This window comes from Sitophilus oryzae, unplaced genomic scaffold (assembly GCF_002938485.1).
Source record: "Sitophilus oryzae breed Bouriz unplaced genomic scaffold, Soryzae_2.0 scaffold_1393_pilon_pilon, whole genome shotgun sequence".
Taxonomy (NCBI): Eukaryota; Metazoa; Arthropoda; class Insecta; order Coleoptera; family Curculionidae; genus Sitophilus; species Sitophilus oryzae.
The window spans coordinates 3,089,535-3,116,405 of NW_022146052.1; the positions used below are offsets into that span (position 1 = coordinate 3,089,535).

General features: G+C 30.6%; 1 protein-coding gene across 1 annotated transcript; it reads right to left on the minus strand.

Moving 5' to 3' along the window:
* Positions 1–3,978: 3,978 nt before the first annotated feature.
* Positions 3,979–17,759, minus strand: LOC115875650 (2-hydroxyacylsphingosine 1-beta-galactosyltransferase-like). The gene is made up of 4 exons (XM_030891168.1): positions 17,342–17,759; positions 9,284–10,084; positions 7,302–7,521; positions 3,979–4,323 (listed from the first exon to the last, which is right to left on the minus strand). Exons 1-4 carry the CDS (start codon positions 17,577–17,579, stop codon positions 4,032–4,034), a joined length of 1,551 nt encoding a protein of 516 aa, XP_030747028.1. The 5' UTR covers positions 17,580–17,759; the 3' UTR covers positions 3,979–4,031.
* Between the last annotated feature and the right edge of the window lie 9,112 nt (positions 17,760–26,871).

The window sequence follows — 26,871 nt, forward strand, 5'->3', positions numbered from 1 at the left end:
TAGGAGAAAAGATAGAAGCCTTTTTTATCCAATCATTCAATGATCTTAGATAATTTGGGCAGGAGTACAATTGGGCGATAGTTCGAAGCTTGATCTTTAATCTTTATCTCCTCCTTTATGCAGAGAAATAATTATTGCTGTCTTAAGCCAGTTTGGAAAAACTTCTTTTTGGAATGACTCGTTAATTAAAGTAGTAAGATGGATTAATGTGCACTCCAGAAGTTCAGAGAACATTTTGAGAATAAGCCTATCAGTCCCAGATGAGGATTTGTTTTTAATACTTTTAATTGTACTACGGAGCTCATCTAATGCTACGGGCCGGGTGTGAAGAAGAAACTGTGTAAATTCTCATTTGTTTTAGGGAGATATGAAAGTGAATCACGGGAAGGAGTTATGATGTTCACTAAATTTTTAGCCACATTAACAAAGTAAGTGTTTAAATCTTCAAGTGAATTAAAGACTGGGCCAGACATTAGCGTAACTAGCAATTTATCCTGGGGGGCCTGGGGTTGAGCCCAGGGGGGGCCTAGGGCTTTTGTTTTTTAAAAATGAAAAATAATTTTAAAAACACATTTTTTGAATGAAACGTTTACATGAATTTCTCTATCAATAAATTTCAGACTTGATTTCAAAAAGGTTTCAAACCGTGTTCCCGTAGATTACTTAAATACCTACAAATTTTTTAAAAAATATAAATTAACATATTTTTTGAACACAACAAAATAATATTAACTAAACAAAACTAAAAAACGTCATTTTTACTGCATCACAAGCAAATAAAAATTAATACGTAGGCAAGAGTCATAATTCAGGATTTCTCTGGTGGGTGCCCAGCAGTATATGGGGGGAGCACGGCATCCCCGGACCCCCTGTAGTTATGTCCATGGTGCCAGACGAAGAAGTCTTATTCCTTAAGTCATTTACAATAACCCAAGTCTCCTTAGCAACATTACCGGATTTAATAAAAGTACTCTTAACGAAATTGGAACTTGTTTCTAATAAGTTGAGCATTTCTAATAACTTTTCGGAAATAATATACCTCAATTTCTATTGGAATACATATTATGTGAATTTCGAGACGCTTATGTAATTTAATGTAATCTTTAAAAATAGAGATGAAAAAAAAATAATGGCCTTACATCTGAAATTTGAGACATGTGGTATAAATTTTTCTTACGTCAAAATGAGTGCATTTTATAGGAGACATGCTGTATATCTTTTACATTAAAATTAGTGCATTTTAAAATACTAATATTGAAAATGACCTAGCTAGCAACAAATAAGTTTAATATTTTCTAATAGATTGTTGTGCGAAAAATATAGAAAATATTTACCATGTCAAACTTATATACTGGAATATATTCCGACGTCAGTAAAGCTTGCTGTGAAAGCTTGCTAAAATACTAAAATACTGAAAATAGAACGATACCAACCATAATGACCTATTAAGCCACTCCTATAAAAGGAGAAGCTATTTTAAAATTACTATTAGAATTGTTTCTAATCACAAAATGCTAAGGTTTAACTTTATATCAGTATATAAACTACTACTGTTCGTAAATCGAAATATAACAAGTCAATAAATGAAATTTAACGTGGTATATTGTTATTAAATACCAAAAATAATAAATTATTTATGTTTCTCACCATCTATCTTATCTTCATAAATATAATTAATAATGGAAAGTAGATAATCTTCCTATAGCTATGTCAGTTTTACTCTCGCTTCACAGATGGCGATAGATTGTTTTCCAGGATAAATTTTAAATATTTCTTTACATAATTATATAGACAGGGCAAATGTAACATATTTGCATTATTTGAATTTGAAACAATTGTAAAACTACTTCCCAAAAAAAACATAACTATTTTTTTTCGATATTCGATAATTTCTTAATTTAAAGAACATAAATATGGCTTAATTTACACGTCAATCATTAAAGAAAATGTAAACCAAAAATCTTTTGTTTTTTATTTTTTAAATACTTATAACCAAGAATTTAAAAACTTAAAATATAATAAAAAAGTCAAAAAAATTTAAAGAAAAAATATATAATAAATACATACATGTGAGTATAATAATAGTACTTATTATAAATATCTTCTTGCTGTTGTTCGTATTTTTCTTGACATTATGGTGACTGTCAGTTTTAAAATATATTTCAGCAATTCCTATTCGCAAAGCTTTTTGCTCGGCTTTTTGTTATTTAATTATTTTTTTTGTTTAAAATTAATTTAATATTTATTAGTTTTCAAATTGATGTAGGTATATTATTATACAGGGTGGTCCAAACTGTATTCGGAAAACTTCGGTAGCATATTTTGCAGATAAAAATAAGTAAAAAAGTTCGTATAAATGTATGTCTTAAAATGCTTAGTTTCGGAGATACAGGGTGTAGAAGTTTCATTTTTATCTCGATTTTTTCCAAATAATTTCTGAAGTAACGACAATATTTGTATAAAAATTGGTTTCTGGGAGTCGTAGAGGACGCCACCTACATATTTTTAACTGATATGAAGAGTAATAACTTTTTCTTCCGTGCCTATATAAAACAACTGAGTAAACAAATATACATTTACGACGTTTTATAAGTAAAAAAGGTCTCTTGGTAAAAATCGCTACCAGTAATGGTTCTCAAGATATTTGGAAACTAAATTATCATTACCTGTCATCATTGATATAAATTAAACATGTTGACTAAATAGTTATTAGTATACTGAAATTATAAATTTGAAATGATTTTGTGTCAAAAGTTCAACAGAAACTGTTTTTTCATCATTTTTTCGAAGAAAAATTTATGATTAATTTAGAAAAAAATATAAAGTTCCAAAATTTATCATTTCAGTCAATTAACTATCTACTCAATATGTTCTTTTTGTCAGTAATTGACTACTTTCATTCTAAATATCTTTAGAACGATTGCTCGTAGCGATTTTTCCCAAAAGACAATTTTTACGGAAAAAATCACGGAAATGATGTCAATATGACTCCTATTTGTAGGCGGCGCCCCTACATATAGGAGTAATACGGCGCCCCTACTTATAGGACATCAAAGTCAAATTACTTATATCAAAAAACTTCCATTCACAAATTTTCATCCAAATATTGACGTTACTTCAGAAATTATTTGGAAAAAATTGAAATAAAAATGAAACTTCTACACCCTGACTACTTTCATTCTAAATATCTTTAGAACGATTGCTCGTAGCGATTTTTCCCAAAAGACAATTTTTACGGAAAAAATCACGGAAATGATGTCAATATGACTCCTATTTGTAGGCGGCGCCCCTACATATAGGAGTAATACGGCGCCCCTACTTATAGGACATCAAAGTCAAATTACTTATATCAAAAAACTTCCATTCATAATTTTTCATCCAAATATTGACGTTACTTCAGAAATTATTTGGAAAAATTGAAATAAAAATGAAACTTCTACACCCTGTATCTCCGTAACTAAGCAATTTAAGACATACATTTATACATTTTACTTATTTTTATCTGCAGAATATACTGCCGAAGTTTGTGGAATACAGTTCGGACGACCCTGTATTATACTTCTATATAAAATAGTATAATATATTGTATAATAGAAGGTTACTACAAATCAGGGACATACTAGACATTGTAGAAAAGAAAATGAACGTAAAGCAGTTGGAAAAAGCATATTGAAATCTAGCAGAATAATATGATATAATAGAAAATACATGAATCGATATGTTAACAAAAATATAGAGACCAAATAACAACTGTCAAATCGATTAGTCTCAATCATTCCAAATCATTCAAACATTCAGGCATCCGTACCATAAAATTAATAAAAAAACCCTCATTTTACTATTACGCGGTATTCGGTATGAACTTAGCTATTATTATTTAATCTTTTAAATTATTTGTCTCCTATTCCAGAAACATGGACATTATTACAAATTATATTACACTTAATTGCTAAGCCAAATTGCTGTTATTAAAACAAATAATTTTGTATTAACAATTTATTATAAATAAAATAATACATAAATTAAACAGTCTATTGCCTCTTTTTCTTTGAACTCGCTTCTAGTTGCTCTTTAGCTTGATTATATTTTCTGTATTTCCACAATTTGACTAGCACATAAATTGAGAGAACGAAGCCACCACCAAACACTGCTACTACGTCCAAAAACCAATACTTGTAAAAAGGTAAACGAATACCAGCCACTCTTAAATGTGGTGCTCCTCCATATCTCACAACATATTTTATCCAATAATCTGCCAATTCTATAGGTTTTACCGGCCGATCTTGGAGAAGTTGTGATCTGAGTTTCGCATTTTTCTTATACCTATAAAAGAAAAAGATGTAGTTAAAAAAAACTGTGTACGCACTATGTGCGCATAATTTGAAATGAAACTTCTTACTAACAGCTATTAAATTGAAGGATATATATTTTTTTATGAATGCTTTTTATAAACTTCAAATAAATTAGAGTTAATATAAAACTGTATACTATTATAGCTTTATAATTTTAGGTTTTTTTAATTTTTATTAAAAAACGATAATTCTATTACTCGGCCGGATAGCCTAGCATCTGTGACCATTAAACCAAAATACTACTACATCTATATCTCTGACTACTACTAACTGCTACTAACCAACAATTTGTTTTGTGTGGTCTGTTTTTGTGTAAATGTTTTGTTCATTATTCATGTTGGAGGTTTATTTTTAATTAATATTATTCGTTAGGCAACCAGTATTTCTTTTGCATAATCAAAATTGTCACTCTAAATTTTACATAACCAAATTGTCACTCTAATTCGCTGTCTTTTTAGACAGATGTCACTTGTCTTGTCATTATCACGTCATTATTCAATTCCTTATTCGAATTCTCAGAATGTTGTAGATCATTCTCAGAATGTTGTTTGTAGATCGATTTAATCTTAATGTTTTTTATTTATTTAATAATTAACATTTTTTGTTTAAGAGTTAGGGAAAAGTCTACCTATACCCTAACTAATAATAGTACCCTCTCAATATCTGGTATACAGGGTGTCATTGAAATGGCGTCAAAAAAATCGGGGGGTGATAGTACTAATAAAAATAGTAAAAAAAGTTCCTATAAGTATAGGGCGGAAAATGCATATTAAGGGAGCTAGGGGCACTGAAAGGGTGAATTTAAAATACGGTTGTTTTGAAATTGTAGGCTTAAAAAACGAGATAAAATTTTGAAAAAAAATCCTCTGCCATAAATTTTGACCCTAAATCAAATAGTGATACTGAAAAATAATTTGGAAAAACGGAAAGGGTAGATTTTGCAAGGGTAGGGGGTTGTTTCGCGAATAACTTTTTTGAGGTTATTTTTTTTACAACGTGGATATATATGTTTTGAAAACTACATACTTTTTTCTACAAAAAAGGTACTCTTGTTGCACATCGCCTAGAGTGATGGTTTTCGAGAAAATTGAAGGCAAAGGTTTGCTCTGATGGGTTGCTAACTGGTTAATCAACATAAACTTATGAAAGTTATGGCGGTTCAAAAGTAACCAATTAGCTATCAAATAATTAATTGAAAAATCAAAATTTCGTTATTTTTAAAACATCTTATTGCTTTAAAAAACGAAATACCAAAGCTATGGTTTACTCAGTACCGATTAATACTGAAGAGCAACTACGGCAACGCATTATTGACGGTTCCAATCAAATTCGGACAACACCAAGGATATTCCACAGGGTACGCAGACTTTGGAGAAGAAAAGCAGATGTCTGCATTGAAATGAATGGTGGTCACTTTGAACATTTACTATGAATGAATTAAGGAAAGCGTTATTTTAATAAGGAATTTTGGTAATTGGTTTATTTCGTTTTTAAAGCAAAAAGATGTTTTAAAAATCATGAAATTTTGATATTCCAATTAATTATTTAATAACTACTTGGTTACTTTTGAACCGCCATAACTTTCATAAATTTATGTTGATTAACCAGTTAGCGGAAGTCTCATACCTCGGCCATATCCTTAGAGGAGACAAATATTACATTCCTAAGCTGATTCTACCAGGAAAAATAGAGAGACGGCGAGACCCAGGAAGAAAACAACATTCCTGGCTAAGAAACATACGGGATTGGTGTAGCATCAGCGACGCAGCCACCATATTTCGAAGAGCCGAAAACGGCACTCTACACATTGTATGAAGAGTACAGACAACGTGCGGCTAAGCACAAGGCACAAGAAGAAGAAGAACCAGTTAGCAACCTATCAGAGCAAACTCTTTGCCTTCAATTTTCTCGAAAACCATCACTCTGGGCGATGTGCAACAAGAGTACCTTTTTTGTAGGAAAGGGTATGTAGTTTTCAAAAAATGAACCCACGTTGCAAAAAAAATAACCTCAAAAAAGTTATTCACGAAACAACCCCTTACCCTTGCAAAAACTACCCTTTCCGCTTTTCCAAATAATTTTTCAGTGTCACCATTTGATTTAGGATCAGAATTTATGGCAGACAATTTTTTTTTTAAATTTTATCTCGTTTTCTAAGCCTAGAATTACAAAAAAAAACGTTTTTTAAATTCACCCTTTCAGGGCCCCTAACTCCCTTAATATGCATTTTGCGCCCTATACTTATAGCAACTTTTTTTATATTTTTAGGAGTACTATCACCCCCCGATTTTTTTTACACCATTTCAATGACACCCTGTAGAATTGCACCTTGTGGTATATATTTATTCAGCTCAACAAGACGTCCAGTAATACCTAGATGGATCTTTGGATCAATGGAGAGAGTATTATATTTCGCAGTTTTTATGTCAGGATATTCTTTAAAAAGTGGTATTATTTTATGCAACAGAGCGCCTATACGAGGAATACTTCTGTACGTGATCTGTCTCCAAAATCTTCAGTTGAACCATAAAAAAATGGTAATTAATATTATTCGTTTTAAAATAGTTTATGGGTAACCATTGTTAAAAAAAACATATAATATTTTTAAATTTCTAGGTAAAAAATTCTGATGACATTCTACTCTATTTTTCATTGCCCTTACTATATAAAATTTCTGGCTAAGGTGATTATTAGATTGATATTTTAAGATCAAAAGTTAATTTCATCAGGCGGATACTTAAACTATAAGAATTTTTAGTAGAAGTACAAGAGGCACAAAATCGGAACACATGGAAGAGATACAAATAACTTTACATACAAGAAAAAATAAACATTGGGGAAGGAATCCAATTATAGATTGTTTGCTGAGTATGATAAGAGTATGAATTCTGACAAACGATCACGCAGCATACTCGTAATTCCAATAAATAAAGACACATTATTTCTTACTTTGGATTTGATAGTAACTCATTCAATGTAGAGGCCAGTTCCTCCTCAGTAATACTGCTAAATTCCAGACTTTTACCAAATCCCAGCGATTGCGCCCTTCTGGCGTTTAGCTTTTGGTCTCCAAAAATGGGAAATGCCAGTACAGGTACTCCCATAGTCACTGTCTCGGTAGTACTTAGAAGACCACCGTGAGTAATAAATAACTTGCAGTTGGGATGAGCTGTATAAAATGTATTAAGAAATAAATATAGCAAATGCATAATTTCTTGCTAGTACGATATAAGTACCTTATGATCGGAAGAAAACGACGTCAGACATGGCTTGGATTAAGATCGTTATCATTTTATTTGATGAATTATATGGGAAGTGTCATTTAAAAGCCATCTGGACGTTAATTTTTTTTCGATCATACGGTTACTCAGGAGACACCCTATATATTTGATGAGAATCAGATGCACAATTTAAGTGTCTCTCAAATCGTGTTATACCATTTTTTACCTATCTCTTCAAGTTTTCGTACAAAATGCATTTTCTTATAATTTAGACCTTATTTATCAATATACCCATGGAATATTGACATTTTAGATTATTTTTGAAGATATAACAAATTTTTAAAGAGTACAGTTTCTAATATCGCCGATATAGTTCGTTTTTTTCATTAAAAAAAATGTTTATATATTTGTTAAAGGGGAAATATTAATATGATTCCAGTATTCAAACTACATTAATTGACTGTATGCGTTGATTATAATAATTGCTCCAAATACTAAAAACTTGAATTTTTTTATGTGTATTAGACAGTGTGGTAGAAAGTAACAACTTAAAAATGTTATTTCAATTTTTGACGAATTAATTAATTAAAATTCATTTTCATAACTTATTGTTATATTGATTTTTGATTCAAATCCACATTTATTTAGAATAATTTATATACAAGTAGGTAATTAATTAATATTTGGGCGTGAATAATGGTGGTATATTTATTTAATGGTATACTCTTTTATAAAGATTTAAATAATTTTCTTTTTGTATACAAATGGGCTATAATATTATCGTTTTTAGCACCTATACATTTTGTACATTTATTGCTCTAAAAACAATCTAAAATGTCAATAATCCATGGGTATATTGATAAATGAAGTCTAAAATATAAGAAAATGCATTTTCAACGAAAACTTGAGGGGATAGGTAAAAAATCGTGTAGTACAATTTAATAGAGAATTAAATTGTGTATCTGATTCTCCTAAAATATACAGGGTGTTCTATTTAAATTAAACAAGTTATTGCCGTTTAAAGCTTGACATTATTTAAAATAAATTTTTAGACACTCAGTATGAGGTAGTATTAATGTTGTTATTGCAACACAATAACTGATCAATAAATAAACTTTAGTAAATATTTAGTATTAAAAACTTTGATATCCTTGGAGACATGAAGCCTTAAAACTTTTACTGCAATTTCACAAAATTGAAAATATTTCAAAAACGGTAAGGTTAAGTGTGATAAACCTTAATCAAATTTACCTTTATTTCAATCATAGAATCTAAAAATAGAATAATATACAGGGTGTTCTATTTAAAAAAAATACAACTATTACATTTTTACTTATTTGGGACACTCAGTATCTTGTAAAAATATTTTTAAATTGTAGCTCTAATAGCCCTTTAACGAACCTAAAATTTACAATTAGTAAAAATCTAATCGTTTAGTTACAATACACAATACTCCGTGTCGTATGTGATGAACAACCCTGTATTTATAAGCAAATATTATTCATTATCATTAGTTGAGAGAATTACTTCAATAGATAATATAATATTATTACTAAAATATTGATGGTCTGAGATAAGATTAAAAAAGCCTATTATACCGCAAACATTCAAACATTGTATAAAATAAAAATCCGACAGCACCGTTTTATAAAACGTGGAATAGTTGTATTATTATACACTAATAATACCTAGTTTTCATAGAATACTTGCCTAGAATGTCTTGCTGTGGAAACCATTTTGAGATCTTTACATTAGCTGGTTTATTTTCTAATTGATCTTCATCCCATTTCCACAAAACCTTTTCTTTCCTCGATCCTAATACTTTTAATATTACATTTTTTGTTCTTGTTGGCATTAGAGATGGTACTAGGTTAGAACCCATGCTAAAATATATAACTCCTTCTTTAGCGCTATCCATAAAATCTTGTAAATCTTTCGGTAACGCTTTGGATGGTTGAACATGGTATCCGCCTATATCGATCATGTTAGGTACGTGTGGTACCGGTTGACTTATACTCTCATGAGAATTCAATAAAACCAATGACACATTTGTATGTATTTTCTCAAAGTCAGTTAGGCCAGGGAAATATTTCTCGGCAATCCGTTTTTGGCGGGGATAAACTATATAATACAAGTTTAACTGAGATGCCATAGTGAAAAACAGGTTGTAGGCACGTTCAGCAAATGTCATTTGTTCGGATGTACTTAAGAATATGTCAGGTACATAGCTAGCTGGTTCAGGATTAGCAACTAAGTTATTAACCCATCGGTTGGGGCCTATTGTGCTGAATACTATGAGGGGAGCATTATAATGATGAGCAAGTACGGTAAGGGCATCAGACATAAATTGTTCGAGTATCACAGCATCGAACTTTTCATTCGAATGCAACAACTCTTGAACTTCAGGATGTTTGAGGAAAGAATCAATCATTATGCTACTAATACCATTTAAAAAGAAAATTTGGAAAAAGGGAGAAATATCTGCCATTTCAAACATGTTTGGGGGTTGCTCTGAAATATAAAAAAATGCATAATTTATTAAAATAAAACAAACACAACATGATAATATACAGGGTGGTCCAAACTATATTCCGGAAACCTCGGCAGAATATTCTGCAGATAAAAATAAGTAAAAAACTTCGTATAAATCGTTCTAAAATGCTTAGTTTTGGAGATACAGGGAATACAAATATCATTTTTATTTCGATTTTTTCCAAATAATTTCTGAAGTAACGTCAATATTTTATAAAAATTGGTGTCTGGGAGTTTTTTGACATGAGAAATTTGATTTTGATGTATATATGACCCCTACTTGTAGAGGGCACCACCTTCATATTTTTTAACTGGTTTAATGAGTAATAACTTTTCGTCCGTACTTGTATAAAACTAATGTGTAAAAAATGTACCGGGTGTCCCACTAAGAATAGCTCTCGGCTGTATCTCGGAAAGTATTAGCTGTAGGGGCTGCGGAAAATAATATTTATAACTAAAGAGGCTATGGAAAATTGCTGGAAATTATTTTCAAGTTTGCAGAACGACCGCTAGGGAGCGCAACTGCAACAAAAAATAAGAAAATGGAGTTTTTACACAATTTTGCCTAGATAAGGTGTACTATAAGTAATAGCTTTATAATCTTCAGTAAATTTTGAATATTTTTGTTAGAGCCATTTTCCCCTATCTACCAAAATAAAGTGGTGGGGGAAGGTTAGATTAACAATAAGCAATAATAATAAGCTTTTGAACGTAGACGCTAGGGGGCGTTGTCTTACAATTTAACAAACATTGCGCGTTTTTTTCAAAAAAATTAAATGCAATAGTATATGTAATTTTAGCTGATAGTAAAGAGTAGTAAAAGCTTAAAAAGTCAGCGAAAACCGAATCTTGATATCTTCTTTCAAGCCGAAGATATCAGCAAAATTATAATAAATACCAAAAAATAAGCCCTTAATCACCTTATTATTACAACACGGTATCAGTAGCCCTCTTAATTATGCCCATTCTAACAAAGAAATAAGATAGAAACAGTTAGTTTTTCAAAATCGATGAAATACCAGAATACCATAATACCAAAGGTATTAATATCTAATAATTAAGATATTAATAACAGTGAACAAGAAACGATGATTCGGTGAAGTCATGGTAGGCTTTGGAAAAAAGTTGCTTTTGACGTAATAGTATAAACGTCAAATTGTTATTAGATAAACACTTTGATAGTCTTAGCAGCTTTTTATCTATTTGATTGTTTTTTCAAAATGCCTTTATTATTTGAACTAGTTGAAGTTGTTGGCATTTTTGAAAAAGCAATACAAAGCTAAAAAAAAGCTGCTAAGACTATCAAAATGTTTAACAATTTCTTATCTATTATATACTTAATCAAATTGTTATTAGGTAAACATTTTGATAGTCTTAGCAGCTTTTTTTATCTTTTGATTGCTTTTTCAAAATGCCAACAACTTCAACTAGTTCAAATAATAAAGGCATTTTGAAAAAGCAATCAAAAGATAAAAAACGCTGCTAAGACTAGGTATTCTGTCGATTTTAAACTCAGTATTTTTTTTTGCTAGAATGGGCATAATTAAGAGGGCTACTGATACCGTGTTGTAAAAATAAGGTAATTAAGTGCTTATTTTTTGGTATTTATTATAATTTTGCTTTGGTTTGGTTTGGTTTGGTTTGGATGCGGTTTTCGCTGACTTTTTAAGCTTTTACTACTCTTTACTATCAGCTAAAATTACACATACTATTGCATTTAATTTTTTTGAAAAAAACGCGTAATGTTTGTTAAATTGTAAGACAACGCCCCCTAGCGCCTACGTTCAAAAGCTTTTTATTATTTTTATATAGTACAATATAGAATAAGAAACGCTCTTTTAAACGAGCCCTCGCTTGTTGGATTCCGATGATCCAGTCCAGAGTTATTAATATTTAAATAAAAATAGATCTAACCTTTCCCCACCAATTTACTTTGGTAGATAGGCGAAAATGGCTCTAACAAAAAATATTCAAAATTTACTGAAAATTATGAAGCTATTACTTATAGCACACCTTATCTAGGCAAAATTGTGTAAAAACTTCATTTTCTTATTTTTGTTGCGCCCCCTAGCGGTCGTTCTACAAACTTGAAAATAATTTCCAGCAATTTCCCATAGCCTCTTTAGTTATAAATATTTTTTCCGCAGCCCCTAGGGCTAATACTTTCCGAGATACAGCCGAGAGCTATTCTTAGTGGGACACCCTGTACATTTACAACGTTTTTTACGAAAAAAGATCTCTTGGTAAAAATCGCTACGAGTAATGGTTCTCGAGATATTTGGATTCAAAATTATCAATACCTGTCATCATTGACAAATTCAACATGTTGATTAAATATTTATTAGACTGAAATCATAAATTTGAAATGTTTTTGTGTCTAAAGTTCAACAGAAACTGTTTTATGATAATTTTTTCGAAGACAAATGTAAGACTTATGGGTTATTTATTATTGAAATACCTTTTAAACAAGAGTATTTTAATATAATAATTGAACGTAACAGAATACAGAAATATTCGTATGGTACAATCAATGTCGGTCTATAGACTGGCCCTCCCTATTCATCACCGCAGACGAGCGCTGCATCGTCTGCGTTTTCTTACACAAATTTATGTTTAATTTAAAAAAATAAAGACTTCCCAAATTTATCATTTCAGGTCAAATAACTATCTACTCATCATGTTTATTTTTAGTCAATAATGACACGTATTGACTACTTCCATTCTAAATATCTTGAGAACGGTTGCTCGTAGCGATTTTTACCAAGAGACATTTTTTACGTATAAAATCACGGAAATGTATATTTTTTCAATAGTTTTATACAGGTACGGACGAAAAGTTATTACATTACTCTTCAAAGTAGTTAAAACACTTGTAGGTGGCGTCCCCTACAAATAGGAATCATATTGACAACATTGGTATGCCCATTTTTAAGGCAAGGAGAAGGATACTGTAGCTTAAAAATTTGTCGAAAAGAAAACAATAATTAGTCGAAAACAAATCACAGATCCAAGTCACTGTTTTCCCCAGTGTCTTGATTACATGGACATATCAGTGGATATTGTGCGATACACGCCAACCACACATAAAATCATAAAAATTATATAAAAGCGTTAAAATTATATAATTATATAAAATTACATAAAATCTAGTTAAATGTCGGTAAAACAGTTTGATAGAATAACAGGAATTAAAAAACTTGAAAACTCAATAACTTAAGAGTATATTACGCTGTATTGTTCGGGTTACTCTCAGGGGTTGGGTAAAGCAGGTGTGTGTCCGAAAAAAATATATTATATTATATTTCAGAAATCTGCCTAAGGCTTAGCCGATCGTGTCGTGTCAAGCCATACCAAAGAATATTTTAATACCCAAACCAAATTCGAGCCCAAATTATAGTAAATAAATAAATAAATAAAAACGCCTTTATTTTTAACTCGGCGAAATTCAGCTGAGCTGTTAGTTTAACCGAGCATTAAAAAAAATACAATTATAAGTTTACAATAAAAATAAAAAGTTTCACGATATTATCTACCTATCATAATATACTACGAAAAAAAAACAAAAAAGAAACAAAAAAAACAGCCACCTAGTTATTTATCTGTAAAAGATGCTTTTTAAATTTTGATTTAAATGTGCAAAACGATATATTGTTTGATTGACTAATAATGGGATATTGGTATGCAGTTTAACTGATGTATATGAGAAGCAGATTTGGGTTATGACTTTATTAATTTTGGGTATTTGATAGTGCGTATTAAAACGAGTTTCGCGTGGATGAATATATTCCCTACGCACTATGGTTTCTAGAAGCTAATTTATTGGCCAAAATACATATTTTAGACTCACTGTATATGGACTTTTTTGTAGCTGGAATGCAAGCAGATATACAAATGAAGAAGGCCACAGGCATATATTTTTGTTTAGTTTGAATTTGTATTCCTTAACAGCATTTATACGAGTATTTAGACGTTCTAGTGAAGTATTTGTTATTCAGTTGTTGTTTATTTTTGGAAGAGTTTTGGTGAATATTAAGTGATATATTTCAGTGGGATTTAAAAACGGATTGCTGTGATTTTTACACTTTATTATATGTATTTTTAAGAAATCACTAACAATTGCACATAAGAATCAGCGTCCATTATTTTTTAATTAATTAAAAATACTGAGTTTAAGACAGAACATAAATAAAAAGTTAAAAGTTTAGTTTGACTTATAAAAAATTCTCCATGTTTCTCCATGCTAGATGTTATTGTAAAATTTGAAACAATCCTTTTGTAAACATACCAAAGAAAAAATTGGCTGCTACTAGCTGCAACTTTTTTTTTAAAGAATTTTTTTTTCAGCTATGTATCGATTGAAAAAAAAATAGATCTTTTGAAAAAATGGCTACAAGGGGCCGATAAAGTTGAGAAAAACGGGTATGTTTCAAATTTTGTAAGACATAAATTTCAGAGTAATGAACAAGAACTATCAGGCACAATGAAAAAAAGATAAATCGCCTTTGTATAAATTTTGAAAAAGATGGCAGGCGGCTTCGCGGCTTAAAGATTTATTTTTAAAACAAAATGATGACTGGTTAATCCTTCCATCCACATCATCTGCCGGCCGCCCACGATTACCTTTTTCGGAGCAATTCGGAACATAGCAGGATTGGACTTTACTTGTGCAGGCTGCAAAATACTTTACTTGAGTAGGCTACTTTATAAATTTAGTTATCCTGCGGATGTACGTAACCTACTTCGTGTACCTGACTTTATCGAAAAGAAGTTAAATGAAGAACAATTTGAAGAGAAGCATGGAAAAGAAGAGGAGTACGAGGAGGAAGACCAAGAAGAAGAATGCAAAAAGAAGAAGAGCAAGAAGATATTTCTACAGAAGATTGTTTTTTGGACAGCAGTAATTCGATGATTGATTAACTTGTTCTTTTTTGGAACTAGATGCAGAAGATGCTTCATAGGTAAAAGTTAATCACACTTTGAATGAGAAGATTAAAAATAACTTCATTTTATTAGTCTTTTATTATTTTATTAAAAACACAAATTTACAGTCAATATTTTCTATTAAATGAAATTTGTTAATTTTGGCCAAAAAAGTAGCTTCTAGAAACCATAGTGCTACGTGTCAGTTTTTCAAACAAATATGAAGGGGGGGCTCAGATTTAATTAATTTATGCAGGAAGCAAGCAAAATGAAGTTTTTGTCGATCCGATATATTTAGCCACTTTATATCATGAAGTTTGTGGCTCACGTGATTACTACGTTTGAGGTTGTAAATAAAACGAATGCAAGAGTTCTGAATTTTTTGCAACTTGAATTTAGTAGAAACATCCATATAAAAAATTACAGTAATTCAAATGACTTAAGACAAGTGCTTCGCATAATTTTTTTTAACCCAAAGTTCAGAACATCTTTGCTTTTAAAGATGTTGCGGAGATTAATATAGGCTTTTTGGAGAACTTTTGATACTTGAATACGAAATCGAAGTGTGCTGTCGAACACTACACCCAAATTTTTGTACTCGTCAACAACATGAATTCTTACAATTTATTGACACGTTCAAACTCTGAGCTGCCCAATTTTTGGCTGGTCCAAAGTATATAATAGCTGACTAGTCGAGCCCAATATAATATTCTTTGGTCATACCCAAAATTCCAAAACACGTGCTTTGAATAAGGCTTAATTAAGGTTTGTAGAGCTTCAATATTTGCCATAAAACAACGAGCAATTTGTTACAAAACTATATAAATTATATATCACTGTAATCACAAAACTTCAATCTATTTCCGTATTGTAACGGAATTTAAAATTATATCTTCATTTTCGAGATAATTTAGCCCAAACATAAGGAATATTTTGTTGAGGTTTGACCATCAAAATCTTAAAATTATTTTTAAGATTTTGAGCTGAAGAAACTGTCTAAAAATGTGCTACAATACGCATATAGTATAATTCTTTATCTAAAATTCATTTTATTCTTTATTTATCTAAAAATACCTAGCCAGTTTTATATACCGGGTGCGTCTGATAAGTGGCTCACCCCTATAGCTTTTTTATTTTTTAGTTAAAAAAACGAGATTTGGTATATTAGTATATGGACATAAATTAGGTTTGATTGACGTATTAAATTGTTTTAGGTCACTTCCGGTTTCGCCAGAAATGACTACAACTTTTGATTTTTAAATGACACCTTTCAGAATGTCACCCTGAATAGAATGACATATCATATGTCAACTTTTGACATTTTCGCATATGGAAATTATAAATTGCGGTTCGTAACGAAAATTTGACTTGAAATACCAAGTGTGTGGTATTAAATTATTCATAAAAAAATGCTTTTTCCAAATATGCTAATGAGCCACCCTCGTTCCATTTGAAAAAAATGAGATATGATTAAAAATACGACTTGAGCATTTTCTAACTGGCCAGGACAAGACACTAAAAACATTAGACGATCAAATCTATTTTTCCAAGGCTCATTGATGACGAATTAGTGTTTTTAACATAGCCGTGGCACTCTAGATTGAATTTTAAAATACAATTTTTTATTAAGCGAGAATGAAGTTGACATAGGTAGGTATATGATATATGTCATTCTATTCAGAATGTTATTTTCTATCGAATAAAGTAAAAAAATACCGAGGGTGCAATTTAAAAATCAAAAGTTGTAGTAATTTCCGATGACCAAAACAATTGAATACACCAATCAATCCTAATTTATGTCATATACTAACATACCAAATCTCGTTTATTTATCTGAAAAAATAAAAAGTTATAGGGGTGAGCCACTTTTTAGACCCACCCGGTATAAAATGTTAAATGTCGAACGCTTCTTTTGCTAGTTTTTCGGACTAGTGAAATGGACTCTTAAGAAAATAATTTTACATTGTAGCCTTAGTAGTCTCTCAACGACCCAGTTTTCTAAAAATCTAATCATTTAGCTATAATACTTCGAATCGATTAGTTGTGAATAACCCTGTATATTTTTATCGTGTTTATCAGTGTATTTTATTTGTAGAGGTAATATAATATTCGTATATTATTCTCCAATGATTTAGAAAAATACATTAGACAGTATCTGATTCTAAAGTAATATATTTTATGCAATATGTTTAAAAACTGTTTGAATATAATGAAATTACATAATCTATATCGTTTCTGTCATTTGTCTTACACATTAGAAGATATTTTATACCGGATATTATATTGGTAATAAATAAAAATTAATGTAATACTCACCATTCCTTGCTTCAACAAGTTCCTTCAACACTATTTGCTTTAAAGTTTTAGGTGGGTTTGGTTCAGAAAACGGAGCAACAAAAGTAACTTCATGTCCCAAGTTTGCCAAACCTTTACTTAAACCATTTCCTAATATATAATGACTCCTTGCAGGTACAGGAAATACAATTAGGAGTTTTAGGCTGTACGCACTGTTTAAAATTACTGAATATATTATTAGCAATACAGCTAGTTTCATGATAACCGTTGTTGAGATTCAAACTAAACTAGAGTTATAAAAACAGTGTATACATCTAATCGCATCTATATTTGTGTTGTACTTAAAATTATCAGCGGTGCAACTAACGTAGCGCGCTTATTTTTGTAGACTGAGACATGCGACTCATTATCGAGGCCACGAACACTGTTTATAATGGGTAAGGAACAATTAGTAGACTTACTATTAATAATCTGATACCACTTTATTCGGGTGTTTGTAATATTTCACAATATTCTTTCGCCAGGGATTATTACAGTATAGTATACAGGATGTTTTAAAAAATATATGCCATTTCCAGTGAGGGGATTTCTGACTAAAAATAAGATTTATTTTTTAAAGTACGTCTACTGCGGACAAGAAACATTTAAATAAACAGCAATATATTTGTCACCGTAAAACACTCCGCCCATTCATTTTATTGGCTACTTGCAAATTTGTCGAATTTGTATTGATGGGACGCGTCGCACAGTGGTTCAGATTGCCAAAAAGTGGCGCATAGGATATTTTAAATTTTATTACAAATTCTAGACTTATTAGGTTTAATGGCGGACTTATTAACATGACAAAGATAGTCCAAGGAATAAACAAAATATATTTCAGACTATGTTTGTTTAGTACAAAAATATTAAAAAAGGGGGATTTTCTATTAATTTTATTCAAAAATTATAGTTTTTAAAAAGGTTTCAAAAATGCTTCGAACCTAGTCAAAAAAAGAATACCCATTAGGTTATCTGGTCTAAATTAAAGAAAAAAACATAAATTGCAATATGCGTTAAATGGAGTCTTCAAACTCATTTTCTTCATGACATGATTCACCACGACTTTCTTCTAGTTCTTCTTCACTATCTGATTGACAATAATATTCTGTTGCCATATGAATGTCATCTGCGGGTAAATCTTCACCTATTTTTAGTGGCGACTAGTTTCTCTGGAAATTCAAACCCTAGTTAGACTGCTTTTCCCGTCTCATTGTTATGTTCCTTCCTTAAATTAGAAACGAGATTCCGAGGTGTAAGAATCTCTAATTTCTAGAAATAAATTGATTTTTAATCTTTGCCATTAATTAAAAGCATTAATGCAATATTTGCAGCATTATGTAGATAAAAAAACATGTTTTTTTCTGTAAGACATTATAAATTAATTCCTTGGCAATATACCTTTGGTCTCTTTATTTTTTGGGACTTGGACAATTCTAAAAAAAAAATCTTCTTGAAGGGCCAGGGTCATCAAAAGATTGATTCTCTTCCATTTGAAGTAAATTTTTATTCAACCAGAGACAATTGTTGGAAATAAAACTGCTCCAAGTGTAACTACATTTCCTCCACTTTTCTGACCACAATATACAAAATTTTCGATTTGCTTATTTTTCGATATGTTAGGAATATTATTATCACACAAAAATGAAATAATTTCATCAATAATATCCGCTTCTGACCTATTATTAAAACCCATTTTCAAAAACCGCTCACATATTGATCTGCGGCTTATTGTTCCTATAATAAAACGAATAGAGTACGGGAGGAACATGTGAGTATCTGTAGTTACACTTTTACCACTCCAGAGTTACTCAAAAAATATTAGTATAATAATTTAAGAAATTATCCATGGAACAAAAATCAGACTACTGGTCAATTTAAAATTTTAATTTATATATTAACACTTATCCACTCAGGAACGCGGAGCAAGATCTTTATCTACCTACCCCACGCTCAGAGTTAGTTAAAAGTTCAATATTATACAACTCGAAAAAAATGCACAATCACCTGCTATTTGAAATCAAATCCATAACATCATTTTTTTCATTTCGCAAAGCATTGAACTCTTATTTACTAGACAAGGCTTTCTACGCTGTAAATGAATTATATTTTGAAAATCAAATTTGATCTTGTAAACACTGGTCTAATGTTTGCTATTGCTATATTTACTAATGACATCGAAATGAATTTATTTAGAGGTCATTGATATTTTACTATAAACTAGCTAAATATTTTTGAATATTATTTTTATTTTTGTTCTTTGACATTATAAACATTTATAAATGTTTATTTTAACAATAAGACTGACAATATTATTTGTATAATGTTTTGTATTATCTTTTGTTTGTTTGTTTGTGTACCTTGTTTTTTTACTTTGTTTGTTAGTTTACCTTTGTCTAAAAATTGAAAAATTTTTTGACAATAAAGGCATTTATTTATTTATTAATTTATTTATTTATTTATATCATCTACCACGGGGTCTCTTGGGGTAAGATACTTGTGGTAAATTAAACTTGGTATAATACCGTTTAAAAATTATAAAATACAGAAGCGGAGATCTGCGGAGTTCTAAAGATACGCAATTTCAAAGTTTAATTTTTTTCAAAAGAACGCTCTGCTATGTTTGTGGTAAGCTAGCTTCATAAAAAAATATTTAAGTTAATAAAATTCTCTTAAAAAGTACTTACCTTGGTCTTCAAAATCCATTATAATTTAATTTATTTCCAAGTCCCTGAACTAAGAACCAAAATATATTAGCAACACTAAACCATTATCAGCAAATAACTGATATATTTAAACTACAAAATCTAACGAAAACAATATTCCTGTACGCTTTTTTATTACGATTAAAAAGTGGATCGTGATAAATTTGAATAAATGGACCCATCATCTGTTGAAAATAATATCATTGTTGTTATTTTTTTCTTGATCCTTATGCGTCGATTTTATTGAATCTGAACCAATGTGCGTCGTTTAGTTTTTTACGAGAAACATCCAGAGAATATTGTTTCCCCGATAGTCGTACTGTATATCAACGTAGGTCCGATTTTGCTTTGTTTCGTAACTACAGTAGGTTAAAGTCTTTTTTTATTTATTATGTTCTTTCAAAACTCCTTTCAATCACCCAAATGTTTTCAGTGGTTCACCAGGGAAGTGCATATGGGTTATCACTAGATTATGTTTCTAAAATTTGCCTTAATCCAAGTCTAATAGCAACCTTTAAACAAGTTTAAGCTTCATTCAAAACCTCGCAATTATTGGAATAAAGTAACAGTAGTTTCAATTAGCGTAGAAGTTTGTTTCTTTAATTTCATTGTAAGTATTTAGAGTGTTAACATTAGTGGTAGTCATGTTCAATTAGTAGACAAAGTTAACAAACTTTTAACTACTCCACTAATTATATTTCAAAATTTGCGAGGAATCTCATTCTGGTCTTTCATCTGTCAAGAGAAATTGTGGTTAGAAATCAAAAGTTGATCGTTTTATAAGCGAAATATTAGTCGTTCTCTTTGGATACAACTGATTGCCGCAAGCATTTGTTAGGATATTCTATTAATTTTAATTGTGTTTTTTAGACATTGTGAATGATCGTAAACTAAAAAGTATAAAGTGTAATTATTGAAACCATTAATTTATTCCACTAATTGCGAGGTTCTGAATGAAGCTTTAGTGTCATTAACTGGCCATATTGTTAAATAAGTACTCATTAGTTCTTCATAAAAAATATGAGTGCGGAAAGGCATAGTTTTACAGCGCTTTCAGATAGAGCGGACCGTCCGGTCCGCGACTTCGAGCGAGTACCATGAGTTTATATGATTTTTTTCATGGATCATGGATGAATTACACATGGATCGCGTATGCTTTGTCCGGATGATTTCGTTCGACGGCTATCTTGAAAAAATACGCTGACTAACAGCGCGGACGCTCCGCTCCATCTGAAAGCGCTGTTAAGTTTCAAGATGTTAAAACTTTAAAAAATAGTTCTTTTGTAATTATCGAAAATACCATTACTTTTATATGAATTTAACCCCGTAACCGCGCTTTCAGATGGAGCGGAGCGTCCGCGGTGTTCGTTCGCGTGTTTTTTCAATATAGCCGTCGGACGAACAGCGCGGACGCTCCGCTCCATCTGAAAGCGCTGGTAAGTTTCAGGATGTTAAAACTTTAAAAAATAGTTCATTTGTAATTATCTAAAATACCATTATTTTTTTATGAATTTGATGTAAGTAGCACTGAACAGCACTATTATAAATTTTTATAAAATTTAGTAATATTAGATTAGACAAAAATAAATTATTAATTATATTTTTATTACAATTTCATTAAATGTGATTAATAAAATGAATCTTATCAAGGAAATCAAAATCGACAAAATATCAAGATACCACTTTTAATCGGCATTAATCGGTCTACAACAATTTTGTTAAGAAAATAAAAAGTCAGTGGCGCACATGTTTTTCCGAAAAATATTTTACTGATAACCCATATTCACCGTATAACCCATATAAACGCATTAAAATATATAGCACTTGTGGTAATTTTTATTTCCAAAATTTCATTTAAATCACTGAAAGCACACAGGAAGAAAATTATTGTAAATTGCTCAATAAGTTCAATAAGAGCTACCTAAATTGGTACTTACCCGGTATAGCCTAATATGCAGTTAAAATAGTTATTGTACATTAAATCAAATTAAAACTTGCAACAAAAAGTTATACAGGGTGAGACCAAATTAATATTGAACATTGATCACCTATAAAAGCAAGTTCCCTCTCTCTTTATTATTTTATAAAATCTAGGTGGCTGTAATATGTCTGACGTTACTTAAACATAGCTATCTAATTAGTCCAACTTAAAAATGAAGAAAATGGAACCTTATTAGAGAGAATTGATATGATTCTATTGGTTAATGGCAGTGTGCATGCATCAATTAATAAAATACTTAAATGCTTCTGATTTATCTAGTCAGAGCTTTTTATGGGGATATGTTAAAGACAGTGTTTACAAAACTCGACCAACTATTGTTGATAACATGAGAAAAATATTGTAGCTGCTTTTCGAAGTAGAACTCCACATATGCCTTATAAAATGAAACGATCTTTCGAAAATAGAATCATTTTATACAGTGAACAGGAAAGGAAGCATTTTGACCTTTGATTTCATCTAGCTAATTTTTGTCACATAATTATACGTTCTTATATCTAGTTTTAATTCTGTAATAATTAAAATATATTTTAAACATCTATCATTTTATTACCGTTGAGTATTTTACTCTACATCATTTAATTTTTGTTATAATATAAATAAAAATATATCGTAATAATATACTTAATATAGACTATTATTTTGGTATGGTATCAATTGGTTGATTGTTCGATAAAGATCCGTAATCGACATAAAATATATCTCAAGAGATATTCTATGCAATATTTCACAATATTAAGTACTAGTTTAAAATGATGCCATTATTCGATTACAAGCACAAAATTATATTTAATCACTGTTTGTATAGATATAAGTAGCATTATTATAAATGTGTTATTATAATGATATATGTGTGGGCTTTAAAAATGCAAAAAAATATTGTGAATCTACATATGGGGGAAATTAAAATAACTTTGGTTGCACATCGTAATACGACCACCAGCAAACTCCATAAGACGACGCATGGTGTCATTGATGACGTGAAACGAAAGTTCTTTTAATTTCCCTTGAGCTACTGAAGTAACGACTTGCTCTAGAAAGTTGCTTTTTTTACTAAAAGATAGCTAATTGCCTCTTCTAAAAACTGTCGTCGCCGGATTTTCTGTTTTTCATTTAATTTAAAAAAATAAAAATATTTTTTTTTCCTGATTAGTGTTGCACAAGACAAGAATTCTTGTCTTGAAAATCAATTTCTTGCCTTGTCTTGAAATTCAAGACAAGAAGTTTTCAAAGTTTTGCCTTGCAGATTTCTTGAATGGCAAAGTCGTGTCTTGTCTTGCAAGTTAAAAAATGTCCAAATAAAAAAATAAAAAAAAAGTTTATAATATTTCTATATTTTATTTCATAGAAAGCGTCGTATACAAATTTAATAAATGAAAAATTAAAAAACAACGATGCTAGTTTTAGCAAAAAAACGAACGGACCGCAAACGAACTACGTCAACTTGCCCGTTTGACGAAACAGGGGCCCATAAAATTAAACAATTACTTCCTGTGAAGTACTGTGTAATAGTTATTTAATCTTATATTATTAATAACTTCCTATACCTAAAATCAATATTTAATGAGAAAATTGTGTTTTTTTGAAAATATAAGACAAGATTTGACTTTCGTCCGCGACGGACCGTCCGTCGTGTTTTTTTAAGATAGCCGTCGGACGACTACTTGCTCGAAGTTGCGGCCGCTCCGCTCAATCTGAAAGCTCTGTAATCTGTAAAGCAATAAAATGTAAAAAAGGTCGGGTAAACACCTTTGTTTATTTGTTGAGCAAAATTCCTTTAGAATATCGTATACCATAATGACCAAAATATGACGCAATTTTAAGAAAAAAATGTCACTTTCTGGCTTATAATAAAGTTTCAAATGCAGCGTTTATATTCAAATTTGTTATGATCTACAACAGTTAGTAATTGAGACGAATTATAATTCAACTACCGGCTACTACGTTCTTGTTTTAATAGATCAAAATGCAACAAATATACCTAATTAGAAATTATTGTGAGAGGCTCCCTTGTGGGACGCCTATGTACAATTACGGCGGAAAAAACAATACCTGCCTGTGAAAAGACAAATTCAGGTTATTTGAGCATATTTTTCCACACACTTGACACTGTCCTACCATAATGAAAATTCGCAGATTCAAAAGTACGTTAAACAAAAATAAAAACAACTGAAAAACACTGAAGTTCACTTCGGACTTGATTCCGACTTCAAACACATCGTAAGCTAAACGTAGTACGCTATAACGGACCAAGGGCCGTCGCGAGGGGTGGTGGGACGGACGGCTCATTTCATTCTGGAAGACTAGCAGCGACGTTGCCAATAGTTCTAGACATTTCAGCCCATTAATAAACTGTCCTTTAATAGTAACACATATAATATATCCTCTGGTTAATAACCATATTATTACGCATGCTTCTTTAAAAATAAACTATTAATTTAATTAAGAAATTGAGATTTATTGATATCCGGTAAAGGTTTTAAAGTCACCTTTTCTGCAAATCAAACTAAGTAGATAGGCGCAAATTTGATATGTGGCAATGTCGCCTTCTCCATCTCAGTTGGTTTTTACAGTACGTCGTCAACCTCCGATTGTTTGATCGGGTTAAAATGCAAAATGTTATATCTGTTCTTACTAAATCTATGGAGAAAACAGTATGATTCATTGGCAAGCGATGTAAATATTTGTGATCAGGTAAAATTGTGATGTAAGAGGAGGCTTAGCTCGGAGGCGGCAGGTCAGTCAGTTGTTGATAGGCCGGCCGGCTGTGTAGTGTTGTGTTTTGTCAGAGAGCTGACAAATGGAGGTTGCGAGTCTTTTGACTAATATAGTTGCAAGTCGTTTGACTGTAAGCCAACGGGGTCGTTTGACCACGGTAAGAAAACCTCTGTGACGTCCTGCCTTCGAGTTGGTCTTGAGAGTTTGAGGTCTCTATAATGTCTTCTCGATTGACGATGCGGCGTTGGGATGGTGAGCCACCCAAATAGCTTATTCGATTGGGATGCGAATCTGTTTAGCGGCAGAATTGCGTCCGGGGGAAGCCCCTATACTATTTCAGATGACACTAGCTAGTTGTTGAAGTTTATTAACCAATAGATCCGAATAATATTTGAATTAGATGGAAGATATGGAATGTGATATATTGAATAGAATATCAGTGATGTCAGTGACTAGGGGGCGGAGTACCCCCGGGAGAGTCTTACTATTTAACTATCAATTTTATCCAGATCAGTAAATGTTTGTTTTGTTATTTTCATGTACAATGAGAGAGTGCTTGCCAATGACCAACTAAATGGATATTTGAGGTGAATTTGCATTGTGAGACCCGGTTGAGTAAGCCCCAAAAATACCGATTTTACAAATAAGACTGACATTATTTGTATAATGTTTTGTATTATCTTTTGTTTGTTTGTTTGTGTTCCTTGTTTTTTTACTTTGTTTGTTAGTTTACCTTTGTCTAAAAATTGAAAAATTTTTTGACAATAAAGGCATTTATTTATTTATTTATTTATATGATCTACCTCGGGGTCTCTTGGGGTAAGATACTTGTGGTAAATTAAACTTGGTATAATACCGTTTAAAAATTATAAAATACAGAAGCGGAGATCTGCGGAGTTCTAAAGATACGCAATTTCAAAGTTTAATTTTTTTCAAAAGAACGCTCTGCTGTGTTTGTGGTAACTACTAGCTTCAAAAAAAAATATTTAAGTTAATAAAATTCTCTTAAAAAGTACTTACCTTGGTCTTCAAAATCCATTATAATTTAATTATATTTTTAAAAAAAAAAAATAATTATTAAAAAAAAAAATAATGGTTGATAACCCATATGCACCGTATAACCCATATAAACGCATTAAAATATATAGCACTTGTGGTAATTTTTATTTCCAAAATTTCATTTAAATCACTGAAAGCACACATCACAGGAAGAAAATTATTGTAAATTGCTCAATAAGTTCAATAAGAGCTACCTAAATTGGTATTTACCCGGTATAGCCTAATATGCAGTTAAAATAGTTATTGTACATTAAATCAAATTAAAACTTGGCACAAAAAGTTATACAGGGTGAGACCAAATTAATATTGAACATTGATCACCTATAAAAGCAAGTTCCCTCTCTCTTTATTATTTTATAAAATCTAGGTGGCTGTAATATGTCTGACGTTACTTCAACATAGCTATCTAATTAGTCCAACTTAAAAATGAAGAAAATGGAAACTTATTAGAGAGAATTGATATGATTCTATTGGTTAATGCAGTGTGCATGCATCAATTAATAGAATACTTAAATGCTTCTGATTTATCTAGTCAGAGCTTTTTATGGGGATATGTTAAAGACAGTGTTTACAAAACTCGACCAACTATTGTTGATAACATGAGAAAAATATTGTAGCTGCTTTTCGAAGTAGAACTCCACATATGCCTTATAAAATGAAACGATCTTTCGAAAATAGAATCATTTTATACAGTGAACAGGAAAGGAAGCATTTTGACCTTTGATTTCATCTAGCTAATTTTTGTCACATAATTATACGTTTTTATATCTAGTTTTAATTCTGTAATAATTAAAATATATTTTAAACGTGTATTATTTTATTAGATACCGTTGAGTATTTTACTCTACATCATTTAATTTTTGTTATAATATAAATAAAAATATATCGTAATAATATACTTAATATAGGCTATTATTTTGGTATTGTATCAATTAGTTGATTGTTCGATAGATATCCGTAATCGACATAAAATATATCTCAAGAGACATTCTATGCAACATTTCACAATATTATGTACCTACTGGTTTAAAATG